This window comes from Microtus pennsylvanicus, chromosome 13 (genome assembly GCF_037038515.1).
Source record: "Microtus pennsylvanicus isolate mMicPen1 chromosome 13, mMicPen1.hap1, whole genome shotgun sequence".
NCBI classification, from domain to species: Eukaryota; Metazoa; Chordata; class Mammalia; order Rodentia; family Cricetidae; genus Microtus; species Microtus pennsylvanicus.
The window spans coordinates 81786603-81802764 of record NC_134591.1 but is presented as its reverse complement, the minus strand read 5'-3'; the positions used below and the strand labels follow the sequence as shown (position 1 = coordinate 81802764).

The 16162-nt window shown below is 54.9% G+C and overlaps 1 protein-coding gene across 4 annotated transcripts in view; it reads left to right on the top strand.

Annotated features, from left to right (window-relative positions):
• The first annotated feature begins 1252 nt into the window (after positions 1 to 1252).
• Positions 1253 to 16162, top strand: part of Tp73 (tumor protein p73) — a 45645-nt gene continuing 30735 nt past the window's right edge. For 2 of the 4 annotated variants that reach the window (XM_075944929.1, XM_075944928.1), the window contains exons 1-3: positions 1268 to 1332; positions 1734 to 1843; positions 10801 to 10811. In XM_075944929.1, the coding sequence (XP_075801044.1) occupies positions 1268 to 1332; positions 1734 to 1843; positions 10801 to 10811 (186 nt within the window). Of the gene's footprint in view, positions 1333 to 1733; positions 1844 to 10108; positions 10120 to 10800; positions 10812 to 16162 lie in introns of all 4 variants that reach the window. The other 2 variants (XM_075944926.1, XM_075944927.1) reach the window with 2 other exon arrangements.

The window sequence follows — 16162 nt, the reverse complement described above, 5'->3', positions numbered from 1 at the left end:
TCTCAGAGTCCGTCTTCTGAAGAGGACGGGGCTGTGGCTATCCGGTGCCGTCCTCCCTTCCTAGGTGAGCCTCCACCCTCAGGTCTCTCTTTGCCTATGCTCTGCTGGGCCGCTGTACTGGCTCTTCCAGCTTGTGCTACTTCTCTGGGGACCAATGGTCTGGCCTGTGCCATCTCTAGAGCGTGCCACAAACCTCTATGAGCCGCCGCCTGCCTGGGGTCAGGCAAAAGCGAAAGATCTGCCCTGCCAGCCCTGGGCAAGTCTGGACCTGTCAGCTTGGCAGTGCAGGGCTGGGCCAGACTGACTCCCAGGGCTCAGAAGGCTGCCCCAGGGAGCTGTTCCTCAGCTGGGATAGGGGCAGCAGCGGGCAGGTGGACTGGGGTTCCCCTGCTCCACCCGCTTCCTGGGTGGAGTCTCCATGTGGGAGGCTGTGCTAAGGAAATAGTGGGGAGAGAGCTTGTGGGTTCTAGCTGGGGTCACAGTAACCCTGCTCCCCTTTATCTCCTTGAGGAGGAGACCACCCACAGGTGACAACTCCAGGACAGTCTCAGGGCCTTAGCTTTAGACTCTGTCAAGTTTTGTTATCTGTGGGTCCAGAGAGGACCCCTCCCCTCTTGAGTTCCGCAGCAGCCTGCATAGCTACGCTTCCCAGACCTGGCTCCAGCAGGGGGCACTCTGCCCATGCTCTTACTGAGAGGAACTGATGTCTGAGCTGTCTCCAAGTCCTGGGCACCTGGGACAACCTTCCCCCACCAAACACACAACCAACACCTGGCTTGACCTAACCCTGGCCATACCTGTCGGCTCAGAACACGGTGATGGCAGCCCTGGCTTATTCTTGCACAAACTGCCCCAAGACCCTGGAGACTAAATTCACTCACCCCACAGCGTCTACACAAGGGGTGCCCTTGTTACCCGTTTCCCCAGAGGTTGTTTACTGCCTGTCCGGAACCCTTCCCACCCCAGCAGAATCTAGGAATGATATATCAAAAACCAAATTTGCCTCTGTCTCACTTCCTGGGCCAGTGGATGGACTGCTTGAGGGGGAAGAGAAGGAGAGGGAGCAGAAGAAGAGAATGAGGAGGAAGAGGAGGGCACAGCGGTGGTGTCAGCAGCATGGGCAGAGAGCTTGGCAGCTGCTCTGGAGTCTCCCCTGCACGGTCACAGCCCTGCTCACTTCACTCACCTGAGAAGGCAGAGGCTGGGGCTCCCCGGATGCTCACGTTGTCCTCGTTCTCCCTCCAGAATGAGCCGCAGCGTGGGAGAGATGACCCAGTCCACCTCTTCCTCCCCTGGCGAGGGAGCTACCTTCGAGCATCTGTGGAGTTCTCTGTGAGTATGGAGACCCCCTCAACCATTGGGCTTGCTTGACCTCAGCTGGCTTGGAGCAGGTTGAAGAGGGGTCTGCCGGGGTAGCAGCTACCCTAGGCCGTGGCCTGGGTGGTCTGTCCTCTGGCCAGTGCTCTGATGGCTATGGGCGGAGAGGTCCGGGGTGCAGAGATCATGTATGCAAAACGATTTCATCCCAGTACTGCCAGGTCTGAGGGGCAAGCCAAGGGCTGGTGAGGTGGGGAAGGGAGCAGGAAAGCTGCAGAAGGTGGAGGACTATAATCGATCTCTGGGACACACAAATGCTGCCAGGAGCCATGGGGTAGCCTGGCATCCTGAACCAGGGGAACTCAGGGGATGATGGACCAGATGCTAACAGCCGATTTTCTCACCCCACAATGTAGGGAGCCAGACAGCACCTACTTCGACCTTCCCCAGCCCAGCAGGGGGAATAGCGAGGCAGTGGGCAGCGAGGAGACCAGCATGGATGTCTTCCACCTGCCGGGCATGGTGAGTAGGGCGGTCCTTGCTGAAGACGAGATTGGTAATAAACAGGGGTCGGCTTTTCTCAGGAGCCAGGCAGAACGAGGAAGCCAGGGCTTTGGGTGGCCCACCTTGTGTTAGTCAGGACACTTCAAATTATAAAGCAGTAAATATATTTAAGTTATAAGAAGTAGAACCAGCTTGTCTTATGTCAGCTCCTAGGTAGGAATGAATTTAAGCATGCTTGGCTCCAGTGTGGGAGGAGCTGCCAGCATGGCTGGACCCAGGGGTTCCCAGCTGCCTCTTCACCTGTTTCTTTCTTTAGTTTTTCCTGAGATGCCTTTGTTTTCAGGCGGCTTCACCCCTCAGAGAGAAGGGAGTTGAGATTCTCTAACATCTCAAGGCCCTGTGGAGAGGACACGTCTCTTTTTCCATTGCCCAGAAAGCCCGCTCCATGTTGGTCTGAGTAAGCGCGTAGCTGTCTGTCTCTGAGCTATCCCTATCTTTCGTGTCCCCTTTTCCGCTGTGGACCAGGTCAGGATGGAGGGCAGTGAGCTTAGCTCTCTATATGAGAAGGGGACGATGTGGCCAATGGGAACAGTCTCTTTCCTGGACCAGGAGGGGTGCCAGCCTGCCAGCTCCTACTGGGAACTCTTGTCTAGAAGGAAAGCCACAGTAGTTAGCGTGGTTCTGTCCCTGACCCACTCTCCGGCTGCCTCTGCGATGCCCTGCTGATGCCAGGAGCTGGAGGGAGGTGGCTGGTGCGTGTAAGAAGGGGCCTGTGATGACCTCTGTCTGGTCCTGAGGTCTTCCGTCCTCAACAGCCTCCCCACTGGCCCACCAGGGTGCTGGGATCCCATCAGACATGGAGGCTGGGAAGGTGTCAGGCGGGTACTCGTTGGAGGAACCCTGCAAGCATATGAAGGAAGAGCAAAACCCAGGCCAAGTTGGCACATGTCAGCTGCAGAGGCACCAGAGAGCTGAGCAGGTCTCCAGGACAGCCTTTCTCCCACTAGCCCCTGAGGACCCATGTGCCAGAGGGCCGGGGACTGGAGAGGCTGGGAAAGTGTGAGGCTAACCCCATGGAGCTGTCAGAATGAGCGTACAGCAAGGCTGAAGAGGCAGGAGACATCTCCTTGTGGTCCCACCCCCCTCTGTAGAGGGTAGAGCATGGGTCAGGGCCTACTGGTCCCCATAGAACTAGAAGACTGTCTCCTACAGCGGCAGCCCCGGTGGGCCGGGGTCTTTCAGGTGTCGGCCTGGTGATGTCCACGTCTCTGAGCTCTGCCTGTCCAGCCCTGGTCTCTGCCTACTCAGGAGACTGTCTCAGAGTTCACCTTCATTCAACACCTTTGCGTGTCCGTGTGACAGGCATGGCAACTGAGGCAGATACTGCAGCAGGGGTATCCTGGGGTTTAGGAACAGAAGACAGCCGTGCAGTATGGCAAGAAGGATAGTCCCCCACCCTGCCTGTTACCCCTTAGTGACAAGATCCTGACCCTTGTTGTCTACGATACTGGTGTCTTCCAGTCTAGAGAGACAGGAAATGGCTACCAGGCTGCAGGGAGAGGGGACCTTATACAAAGACTCTAAAGATGCCTGCCTTGGCAATGCTGGAAGCTGCCTCCCCCGGCCCAAGCTGCCCAGCCCATGCCTGAGTGGACAGAATTCTCAGAAACCCCACTGACCTACCTGGGTGGGGGTCTTGGACTGAAGGTGTAAACAGGGAACAGTCCCAAGCCCCTACGGCTAGGGATATGGTACCCACCCCTGGCCCTAAGGATACCCAATGTAAACATGTTGGCAGGGTGCTCATGAGACCTCACCTGCTGGGGCATGCTGCTCCCAGCGGGGGTAACTCGGGTGGGGCACAATGCCTCCACAAACAAGGGGCCCGCTTCGTCAGGTAGCAACATGCCTTGCAGTAGAGCCATGGATGAAATTCCTGGGTGCACAGCTCAGCTCCTGGAAGTGGGAATTCCCTGGAGCCAGGACTTCCTGGCCTCCTTCTTCAGGCTTCACCTGACCCTTATCCCAGTCCTCTCAAGATACAGCTACGGACCCAACAGCTTCCTTTATGTTTCAAAACTCCCAGCTGCTCTGAAAGCAAAAGATCAAGACTCAGATGTAAGCCACATCTATGGCCATCTGGCGGCTGTGCTCCAGACTCATTGGCAGAAAGACGGCCTTGCCACCCTTGGCAGAGGGCTGCAGGGGGCTGCAGGGAACTGCAGGGGACGATAGATGTTTCATACCTGAAATGAGGTGGTTGAAGTTTGAGCTCACACACGACATGGCTGATTGCAGCTTATCGGGATCAACAATGCTTAGGGAAGAAAGGGACAGCTTGACACTGCAGGACGCATGCTCCCAGAGCAAGGCGAGGTGGACAGTGTTGGGATTCGCAGTCACCAGCTGAGTCTGTGGGATGGAGGTGGCTGTGGAAATAACAGCTTGGGGTACAGCTGTGTTGGGGTGGCTTGGGGACCTGCAAGGTCCCTCACTGTTAGCAGTGGTCGGGGCTCAGCCTGAGAGCACATACTCCCCGTCTGGGGAAGCCACAGACGGAGGAGGGTACCCTGCAGAGGCCCACACTCCCACATGTCAGCTGAATGGGCGCTCTTACATGTGGAGTGTGTAGCCCAGGAGTGGGGGGTTAATGGCTCCCATTCGGGGGCTCAGAAGTATGATGGACATCAGAGGGAGGAGCTGGCCACACTCACACAGAGAGGAGGGTGCGCGTGCCGTGGACTCACACGTGGGTTCCGTGTGTTGTTTCAAACAGGACACCAGCACAGAGTAAGGCCCCCACCTCACACCCCACAGTCTGAAGCAGCTTCTAAAGTTTTGGGTGGCTTTTAAGATCTTAGAGTCCCGGGGGAATGGGAAATACAGAGAGGAAACGGTGCTGAGACAGCCGGGGTACCTGGGCCTATTCAATACTGTGACTGGATGGGAGCTCCCAGATATTAGCCCCACCCCTGGGTCCAGCACAAGGAATACTACCCAGCTTCGCTCTCAGGTCAGCGAGCAGTTCTGGACTCTGAGGTACCGAGGGCTCTCAGCAACCCCACCTCCTGTGTCCTCAGGGACTCTCACCCATCCCCACAGAAGCTCACCCAGTGCTGACTGGTACCTATTTGTCCCTATGTGCTGGATATCCCCACCCAAATGCGAGGATAGTCTGGCAAAGGTGAACCGGCTTAAACCAGCACAGTTCTTGAACAGGTGGGACTTCTCTTCAATGGTTTATGCTGTGACCAAGGGACCTCATGTGGGAGATTGCTTCCTGTCGCATGGGAGGTCTTGAACAGGTCTACCAGCTACAATGAACCCTCAAAATCACACGATACCCTTCACCCCACCTTCATGACTGGCAGAAACCGGTACCGTCAGTGAGTTCAAGTTCTCACATGCCTCTGAGTCTCCGTGTCCTTGCTTGTGAAGTTGGTGTGATGGAAGGGGCTAGAACAGAGAGGATGCTGAGGGATGTGCAGGATCCTCAGAAGTACCAGTGGATGCTGGGAACCAGCTCACCTGCCTGGCCTTGTGTGGAGGGAGGGGCTTGACATCTGACCATGTCCTTGTCTTACTCAAGGAGACTGTGTTGTGGGGTTAAAGAAAATTGGGTAAACAGGAACAGCTGGGCCCCTGGTGGGTTGTGGAAGAGCCCCAGACTTGGTGAGGGAAGCCGTGAGCCCCTGTGGTCTTAGTTTCCTGTGGCCATGTAGACAATGTAGCAGAATCTAGAAGGTTGTGATGGGTAGGGGGAAATTGAGGTCCCAAAGACTAAATATCCTGGGTTCCTAGCCCACCCTGGCCTTCTAAGCTGGGGAGACCACAAGGTCTTTTAGTCTTCTGGGTCCCAGTGGCCCCATTTGTAAAATGGGGAGATGGACAGTTAGAATTCTCTAGGGTTTGGGGGCAAGAGGTGCTCTTTCTCCCATGGGAGTGATGGGGAGGGCAAGGATGGGGTCCTATGTTTCTAAGGCTGTTTCCTTGAAGGCCCTGAACAGTTTGCCACACAGAGGCACTGGGTCCTCGAGCTGGTTTTCCCCGTGTCCAATTCGGCCTTTGTGTATGTAGCTCCTTGCCCTGGCAGTGGTCTTCAGTTCTAGCTGCCCTCGAAGATTCCAGGACCAGGCTTTAAAACAGGCCCTGGTCACTGGGTGTTGTGGCCCATGCCTAAAATCTCAGATCCTAGGTAACCCTGCTAGGGGGATCTCAAGTTTGAGGCCAGCCTGATCTACCTAGGGAGACCCTGTCTTAAAAATGAAGTGACCCCTGTCCAAAAAGAAGAGGACTCAGAGCAGTACTCTCCCAGGTACTGTGTAGGGTGAGCTGGGGGTGGGGCCCATGCCAAAGGCTGGGGATGGGAATGACTGCTCCAGCCTATTCTAGGGTGCCCAGCAAGGTTGAGATGCTTCGGATTCGGCCGTGCATGTGTGTGTGTGTGTGTGTGTGTGTGTGTGTGTGTTTCGGGGAGTCCCAGATCACTGAGGCTTCCACCACAGTGATTGGAAGATTGAAAGAAGGGTAAAGTCCCCATCATGAACACCAACTGCTGCCAAGGGACTGTAGAAGTTTGGCTTTGAGGGCAGGAACCCCAATTCTCACCCCATAAACATGATAAACATGTTGTGAGATCAGCCCCTTCACTCTGATTCCTTAGTCTCCGTGAGCCATATGAAGATAGGCACCGAGAGCCAGAGCCCCTCCAGCTCTTAGGGTGCAGAAAAGGCATAGAGGGGGCCGTGGTTCCACAAAGGAAGGGGGAGAGAGGCAGGTGCCCCAGGTGTGGCTGCAGGATCGCCGCCTTTCCTCCCTCTCCATGTCCTCCTCCAGGCCTGCACCTCCAGTAGACCATCCAGGAGGAGGCAGGAGCCAGGCTGGGGCAGAGGCTGCAGTGGAGAAGAGAGCTCAGAGACGGACACATCTTCCCTCATGGGACTCATAGGCTCTCAGGCCAGGTTCCTCGTCTGGAAGTGTGGACATGGGCACGAATTCTCACCTGCGTTTTCTCCTTTGCAAAACCAACATGACAGTTGATTGATGAGGACTCAGAGCTGCCAAGGGGCACAGTTCCCTCAACCCCATTCTGGAAACTGAGGGCCATCTCTTCAGGATTCTCTGGAGCAGCCAGGCCACACCTACTGGGGTGGGCGTCTGCAAACCTATCCCTTAGCTCCCAGGAGAGAAACTGCAGATGCCCCCCAGAACTTCTTACTATGAACCCCAGTTTGAGCAGTGTTTCTCAAAAGATTTTTCCCCCACAAAATTTTTCCTAACAAACTGGCTTTACTGTTCATATCTGACTTAGGATCAGTGAGGTGGAGCTGTGGCTTTCGGCCAGGGTAGGGTTCTTCTGTATGACGTAGGGTACCTCCACTGCTTCTGTGGTTCTCCGAACTCTGAATTCGTGCTATAGCTACAGTTCCCACCCAAACCCAGCTACTTCCAGCTCTCTGGAGAGGCAGAAGGTGGTTTGGAACTTGGTAAGAAAGGGCTAGAAGGGCTCAGTCTCTGTGCCATCTCTGCATCTTCTTGAACATCTTTAAACTTTCAATGTGGGGATCACAGTGATGTGTTTTAGGGGGCCTGGAAATCCAGGGCCAATGTCCACTTCCACAGGACACACATCTGTTGTAGACAAGGTGGGTTCAGGTACCTACACCAAAGGTGACTTCGTGGTTTGAAATAAACCTGAGACTTAGATGACCCCAGACAAAGAGCAGTGGTAACCGCCATAGGGCCACCACTGGGAAGATGCTGATGTAGAGCCCCTGGCTCTGTAAGGTCTGTAGTGGTTGAGATGCATTCTAATGGGGTCCCTCAGGAATTCTCTTCGGTGGGGTAGACATGTCCCTGCTTCCTGGGCTTAGTTAGAGCCAGGAAAAAATACTATCTATAATGCAATGCTATGGGTTCTTTGGCTCCACCCACCAGTGTGGGCTTTTGACCACCTGATCCTGTGCCAGGCCCTCCACGGGTGCCCTGGCACAAGCATAATGGTGTGTCTTTCCTCTATTCAGGCCTTGGAGTGGTCCCTATGGGCCCACTGTTCTCTGAGAGGAGGCAGGTCCTCTCACCTGGGTCGCCAAGGCTGGCAGCACCACCTGTTCCTTCAGGGTGGCCAAGCCCTGGCTACCAAGGTCTCCAAGACCAGGGCTGACCGCTCATGCTTTGGAGCAGCGGCTGCTTATAGGTGAGAGCCGCGACCCCCAGAGCCTTCACTGGGGGGCAGCTAGGAAGGAGCACGGTGGGAATGGGTGATCTCCGAGCCAGCCAGTGACCCCGCATCCCCACCGGCTCCCCCTGTGCAGCCTCCTTGGTGCGGTCCAACACATCTCCGGGCAAGCTGAGGCCTGCCCTGCGTTGATGAATAGTCATGAGAAAGAAAGGGGTGGGCCCCGGTTTGTTGTTGGATGCAGCCAGTTGACAGAAGTAAGGGAGAAAGGCAGGGTGAGAATGCCAGCCCACAGCCCACGCGCTCCTGAGCATCCTTGGCTCCTACTTTCCTAGCCAGACAGCCTCAGCCCCTCCTCAGTCCACCCCACCGGGAAGCCACCAATCTGCCCCTACCCCACCGAGCCACCCAGACCCATGCCTCGTCCCGCGGCACACCAGCTCCTCAGCGTGTGCAGCCCCCCACAAGCATACCATGCTTTACGTCGGTGACCCCATGAGACACCTTGCCACGGTAGGTGTGCTGTGCCCGGTCTACTTGGAGACCTGGTGCCATGCATCTCTGGGGCTTGGCAGGGTCTGCCATGGTTGGGGTTCAGAGAGACATTCTCTCACCTGTCTCCATGGCCAAGTGCCTGCTACCAGGTGGGGTGACCAGTGGCGTTGGGGAGGCTGGAGGCAGATCCTGGGCTGGAGGGTGGACGGCTCTAGTTCTCTTCATTCAGAGGCGACTCTTGAGGACCAGAAGCTTCTGGCAGGGCAGCGAGTGGGAAGCTGGAGGGAGGCTCTGCTGGTGTCTGATGGGGTGGCTGAGTTACTGCCCTGTGAATTGGGTGATCCTGAAACAGCTTTTGAGTCTGGTGGCTCTGGTCCTGCTCAGGGTCCCCGGGCTATCCTGTGCTGCCTACTCAGCTGCTGAGGAACTTATGCAAAGAGGTCATCTTTGCTTTGTGCTTGAGCATGAGGCTGCCCCGCCCTGCCAAGAGCATCCTCACCTGGGACTTTGTTCACTTGACAGTGCAGATGGGGTGTTTCTCATAGCCGTGGGCTCTTCCCAATGTGGGTGTGAACTCCAAGGCACAGATGGGTAGCAGGCTGAACCCAAGGCTTCCTGTTGCTCTTCTCATTCAGGTACAGCTAGCCTCGGCAGAGGAGCAGAAGGCAGAAGGGGCCACAGCCTGTTCTTGGCCTGAGCCCAAGGGACTTAGGCTCATTTCCAGACTTGCCAGGTCCCTGGGGTCAAGCAGACACCAGGCTGCTAATTGAGCAGATGGAGGTCTTGGTGCAGCTGCCCCACATGGGACTATTTCTCCGTTAGGGGAGCAGGCAGAGTAAGGGCCATGAACGCATACACTGTGCAGGGACCCTACAATGGGTAAAGGATTGTGGGAGATGACAGAGTCCAGTTGTACCCAAGATAGGAGCCATGAGTACAGAGCCACAGAAGTCTTTGTGAAAGATCAGAGATCTTTGGAGAACTGCAGCTCCTAGCAGAATGAGCAGTGTGTGTGTGTGCGTGTGTGTGTTGTGTGTGTTGTGTGCGTTGTGTGCATGTGTGGTGTGTGTGCGGTCTGTGTGCATGCACATGCGTGCGTGTGTGTTTGCATGCGTGTGTGTGTGGTGTGTGCATGTGTGTGGTGTGTGCGTGTGTGGTGTGTGAGGTGTGTGCATGTGTGTGTATGTGTGTGGTATGGTGTGAGTGTGGTGTGTGTGTATGTGTGTGGTATGTGTGTGTGTGTGTGTGTGCATGCATGCACATATGTTGGGGGCATACTGGCATAGCTCAAGGGACAGCAACTCCACCCTTCCTCCTACCTTCACCTGAAATCCAAGGAGGGGGTGTCCTTCTTCCTCTGTCTGTCCTCACCCACATCCTAATCGATTCTTTTGTCCACCAGTGTGTCGTTGTCAGATATCAGCTACCCAGATAGCCTTTAACTCCCATACCCAGTTCTGGGCCGTATAGTTTACTGACCTCTGGGGTATCTGGCTGCCATGTCTGGAATCTAAGGGTCTCCTAACTGGCTAATCTGGAAGTCAGAGGGCAGAGGACTGTGCTGTTTTTTCCTCTAATGGAACAGGCTCCACCTGTTCCATTGACTGAGTGCAGGTCAAATCATGGTTCTTCATGGATGCCCTTCCTGAGGCAAATAGGAGGCAGAGAGCCACTGTCAGGGCCACACAGAGACCTGCTTCCGAGACAATCAGTGACTCCCACCCAGCTACTGCTGCCCTAGGTCTCAGAACCAGTAATGGCTACCATGTCACGCTGTTATTCTGTGTGCGTTATGTTGTTTTGGCGGGGTGTGTATGTGTATTTATATGTGTTCTTGTATTTTCAGACAATCTCTCTCTTGCAACTGGGGCATACTGAGTAGGCTAGATTGGGCTGTCTGTCTGTCTCTGCTTCCCGAGACTAGATTACAAGCTCACACCACCACGTCTGGCCCTTGTTGTGGTGCTGGGGATGGAACTCAGGTCTTCATTCTTTTGTGGCATGCACATCACTGACTGAGCCATCTCCCCAGCCACGTGTCCTCTCTTTGTGGACCATGGATGCCCCTTCTGCATTCGGCCCAATGCAGCAGTGCACCCCAGGATTTGCTGGGGCTCCAAGCTTCTCCTGCTGGGAGCCGGGCAGAGCCATCAGTCTAACTGGGTGGGCGGGTGACTCGGTTTCATTATTTGCTCGTGACCTTGTCCCAGTGAATGAGAGGATGTGTAGCAGAGAGTAGCCTTTGGCTCAGAGTGTATTAAAGATAATGTGAACCATGGACTCGCTGATGTATCTTTCCCACTCAGCTGACGTTGTTGTCCCTGCCTGGTGGAAGCAGCCACTTGGGAGTCCACAGGCCAGCCTTGTCTTTGAAGAAGTGCCTGGTTTTCAGGATGCTGTCTGATCCAGGGATGGTTTTTCTGATAAAAAAAACCATATTGATTTGGGGTTCAGTGTATGGGTTCAGACTTTATCTCTGGTGCTCCCCCTCCCAGCTATGACTTTAGGGGGAGTATGAGGCCACATGCCGAGGCACAGTTTTGTTCTCTGTAAGCAGGGTGGTACTAATTCTGATGCCTGCTTAGGTCACAGAGATGAGCTGTGAGATCCCAATGACAGCATCTGGCCATGGCTGTGCCAGCCCTTTTTTACATGGTGGTGGAGTTACAGAGAAGCTGACTGCAAGAACTGGGCGTGAGCTCATCTTCCTGCTGCTGCTTCCTATCCCGCTGACTCTGCCTCTCCCCCACCTTCCTTTCTCTCTCCAGGGAGTAAAGAGTCTTTAGCCAAGTGATGTCCCTCAGCTGGAGTCCAACCCTGAATGCAATGCAGGATGGGCTGCGTGCAGGGAGCCCATTTACAGGGTAGGAAGAAGTTGAGGGCCATTGGAACTGGGCCTGCTAGATGGGATGAGATGAACAGGAGCCTATGATAGGTAGGACTATCTTCTGACACCCTGAACTCTTAGCCTCTTCCTCGGTTTCCAGTTCTCCTGCATGTGCGCACACACACAGATGTGTGTGAGGTTGCAGAGAAGCGCATGTGTGGTTCAGGTCTGGAGTCCACCCTGTGCCTGGAGCAGGCTTCCCCGAGCTCCTACAGGAAGCCCAAGGGGTGATCTCATGAGGGAAAAGATAGCTATGCAACAAGAAAGGACTGGAAAGCAGAGGGGTGGAGCTGGCCTTAGGGTCTAGAAAGGCACAGTGCAGTGCTGGGAAGTGACCAGAGGAGGGCAGAGCTGAGACTGGGAGAAGGGATGTGGTCCAGGTGGGGTGGGGTGTGTGAGGGTGACTTCAAGGGCTTTCCACCGTGCTGGAGAATTGCTGCAGGAGCCTCAGAAGGGAGAATCAAGCATTGTTCTGTGACCGTGCAGAGTGAGGGGTTCTTCCGCAGTTGAATGGTTGAGACAGAGAGAGTGGCTGGCTGGTAGGAACTGGAGACCAAGCGTGGAGTTCCTGAAGCAACAAAAGGAAGGAGGAAGCGGGATCTGACCATCTGGTGGCTGGGACAGGGCATCTGTGGAGATGGCCAGGTGTGAGACCTGCGGAGGACTGAGACAGGGCTAGAGGACAAGGCCACAGCTGCCTTAGGAGCCCTGAAGCAGTGGTCAGAAAGGCTGTAGGGTTCTGTGTGGGAGGCTCAAGAACGTGAGTGCATGGATGGATGGGGAGGCCATGCGGGCAGGATGCTGTGGACACTGACATCCATGGGGGAAGCCATGTGCAACTCAGGTGTGGGAGGCCATGCGGGCAGGATGCTGTGGACACGGACATCCATGGGGGAAGCCATGTGCAACTCAGGTGTGGGAGGCCATGCGGGCAGGATGCTGTGGACACTGACATCCATGGGGGAAGCCATGTGCAACTCAGGTGTGGGAGTCAGGTGGGCAGGATGCTGTGGAGATGAACATGAGTGTTATTTAAGTCATTAAGTTTATTTATTATTTGTTATTAAGTTATTTAAGCAGGAGCTATGGGAGAGGGGGAAGCAGTTCTGGGAAAGACAGCCACTTTAAGGAGAAGCCTGGAAGCCAGGAAGGGGGCATCATGGTGCCCTGGAACAAGGGGTTCCACTATGAGGTTATGAAAGGGACCAGAGTCAACCACAGAGAGGGGGCTGGTGACCCCAGGGAGGATAGAACTGAAGGAGGATTAGATGAGGGAGCGGCACACCCACTGGAGCCTGATCCAGGGAGGTCATCCTAAACCTATGCTCTCTCTGTCTCCTCGCTGTCCGGGGACATTTCCACTTTCTGTATTCCCTCCTGGTTCCCAGGGAGCCAGATGATGGGATATCCACTCATGAAGCCAAACTGAGCTCCGGCAACCCACCCGGGCAACATCATTTCAGCCGTGAGACACCTTCTACTCCCTTGAACCAGACCCAAACCCTAGCGCTATCTCTGACCCCCCTTTTAAACACCTTTTCTCTACTGCTACTGTGTCCAAAGGCCGCAATGTTGCCTACCCCATGCTTAGACATGCACAGAACCACGTAGACATGCACAGAACCACGTAGACGTGCACAGAACCACTCAGACGTGCACAGAACCACTCAGACGTGCACAGAACCACTTACGTAGACATGCACAGAACCACGCAGACGTGCACAGAACCACTCAGATGTGCACAGAACCACTTAGACGTGCACAGAACCACTCAGATGTGCACAGAACCACTTACGTAGACGTGCACAGAACCACTTAGACGTGCACAGAACCACATAGATGTGCACAGAACCACTCAGACATGCACAGAACCACGTAGATGTGCACAGAACCACTTAGACATGCACAGAACCACGTAGACGTGCACAGAACCACTTAGACGTGTACAGAACCACTCAGACGTGCACAGAACCACTCAGACGTGCACAGAACCACTTACGTAGACGTGCACAGAACCACTCAGATGTGCACAGAACCACTCAGACGTGCACAGAACCACTTACGTAGACGTGCACAGAACCACTCAGACGTGCACAGAACCGTGTAGATGTGCACAGAACCACTCAGACGTGTACAGAACCACTCAGACGTGCACAGAACCACTCAGACGTGCACAGAACCATGTAGATGTGCACAGAACCACTCAGACGTGCACAGAACCACTCAGACATGCACAGAACCACGTAGACGTGCACAGAACCACGTAGACATGCACAGAACCATGTAGACGTGCACAGAACCACTCAGACGTGCACAGAACCACTTACGTAGACGTGCACAGAACCACTCAGACGTGCACAGAACCACTCAGACATGCACAGAACCACTTATGTAGACGTGCACAGAACCTCTGCCCTTCCTCCCATCAGAGGTCCTCGGAGACTCGTCTATAACCCTTTCTGCTGAACCCTGTTATGAGCCCCAACTTCTCCTGCTGTGTTCATCACCCAAGCACTTGCTCTTGGCCCTTCCTCTGGCCAGGGTCCTTTCCCTGCACCCCTGTGTAGGACTACACCAGATCCTACAAGATTTGGGGGGTCCAAGGGACTGCTTCCTACAGACTAGAAACCACAGCAGCCCGTGCCTTTCCCAGAGTCCCACCCTACCTAGGCGCCTGTTTCTGCCTCTTCACTGGGAAGTGTTCACCCTTGTTTCCTGGAAGCCCTGAGCTAGTTTGTTGATTGTCCAGAAGGTTCATCACTGTACTCCCAGGGGAGAACTCACGACCCTCTGCCAAGAGATGACATGAGCAATGCAGGGGCATGGGATGCCCTGAGTGTGTGGGCAGCATCTGTCCTTAGCTTTCATGGCCCATCTCCCAGCTTACACTGGGCTGTCTTCTCCCTCTTTGGGTCCCAAGACAGTGTCACCGTCTCACTATGGGTCACTGCAGGTGGCCCACATTGCTTGGGCCCACATCTCCTTTGTCGTGATCCTAATTTCTCGGGTCAGCTGCTCGTTCTTTATTCCACGCGAACCTAAAATCTCCAGGTGTCCTCAGCTATGAACAAGACAGACAGAAGGACAGCAAGAGGAATGCATGGATGTGGATGCTGAGTTCCTGAGTACAAGAATGTGCCCAGGGAGAGGAGCTGGCAGAGGCATGCCCCCTCCTACATCTTTCTCTCAACGCCACCTCCCCTATGCTATTGGGGCACACTCAGATGGTTTGAAATTTTCTGTAAATCACTGCTGCTCGTATAGTGCCAAAGAGATGGGGGAGCTGCCCAGAGACCCCCAGGAATGTTCTGCTCCACGATACCCAAGGTTCAGGCTGCACTGGGTGGAGGAATGGCCCAGACTTCACAGTGGGTCTTGCAGACGCACGTCTGGCAGCTGAGTGGAGCTTCTGGGGGCACGTTTCCCTGGTGTGAGGTGTGGAAAGTTCCACATGGCCCTGGCATGGGACCGGGCAAGGCTCTGCCTCAGCGGGCAAAAGGAGGGTGCTGTGTGCATACCTCCAGGGAGACAGCCGTTCCCCCCATGCACAAGTCGTGTCTTGTTGGCATTTCCATCCGTTTAATCACAGGCTCAGGGAGACTGTGGGAAACACCATCAGGATGGAGGTCTCCACAGGGCCAGGCTTCTGTCAGTCACTAACCCCGGGCAAGCTGAACCCAGGCTCAGACATGCCTACGGGAGAAGACTGGGGCTCCAGAAGCCTACTTACCCTTAGAAGAGTCCACACAGCTTCGGCTGGTGTTCTAGAAACGAGGGGACCCTGTCTCCCCATCTCTCACAACAGAATGAGCATAACGCTTGCCCCAGGGAGAAGGAAAGAGGCCCAGGAGTGAGCAGGTTTCTGCAGAACTCTGAGACCCCACAGAAGCAGATGTGGTCACGGGGGCCATGGCACCCATACCTGTGCTGGATGGGCAAATGCTACTTGGCTCCTACCCAGAGTTACTACCTTAGTAAGGGGGCAGAAACGGCCATGGAACAACAGATCAAGTGCCCAGGGGCTAGGCCTTGTACTGAGGAAGTGGCATTGGAATATGAAGTACTAGCGGCCGCACAGGGGAGGCTGAGGGACCACAGCATATGGGGACCTGGCAGTTCCCATCCCAACTACTTCTATGAGAAATCCAGGGTGGGCCACAACTGCCTTGTAATCACAGGAGGGGGCACACAGAGGCCGGGGTGATTTTCAGAAAGAAAGGAGGGAAGAGAGAAAGGAGGAGGCAGGGAGGAAGAAAGGATGGGGGAAAGAAAGAAAAGACAGACCAAAAAGGGGAGGAAGGGAGCAAGCCAAGGAAGAAAAGAAGGGAGAAAAGAGAGAGGAAGGGAAGGAATGAAGAAAGGAAGGAGGGAGGAAATGATGGAGAGAGGGAGGAAGGGAAGGAGGAAGGGAAGGAGAGAAGGAAGGAAAGAAGGAGAAAATGGTGGAGAGAGAGAGAAAGGGGAAGAAGGAAGGAAGGAAGAAGTAGTGGAGAGAGGGAGAAAGGGAAGGAGGGAGGAAATGAAGGAGGAAGGGAAGGAGAGAAGGAAGGAGGAAGCGATGGAGAGAGGGAGGAAGAGTAGAGAGGAGAAAGAAGAAAGGGAGACCTAGACAAAGGTCCTCTTCTACTGAGACTGCAGTGGACTTGGGTGGGGTTGTGCTCCAGGCTCTCCAGGTATCCTGTGTGGTCTGTGAAGCCATGTTCCCCTCTGTGCATGTCAAAACCTCAGGGAACTCTGAACTTAAGGCTGCTGCTGCCGTCTCCTGCTGGGTACTTGGGTCC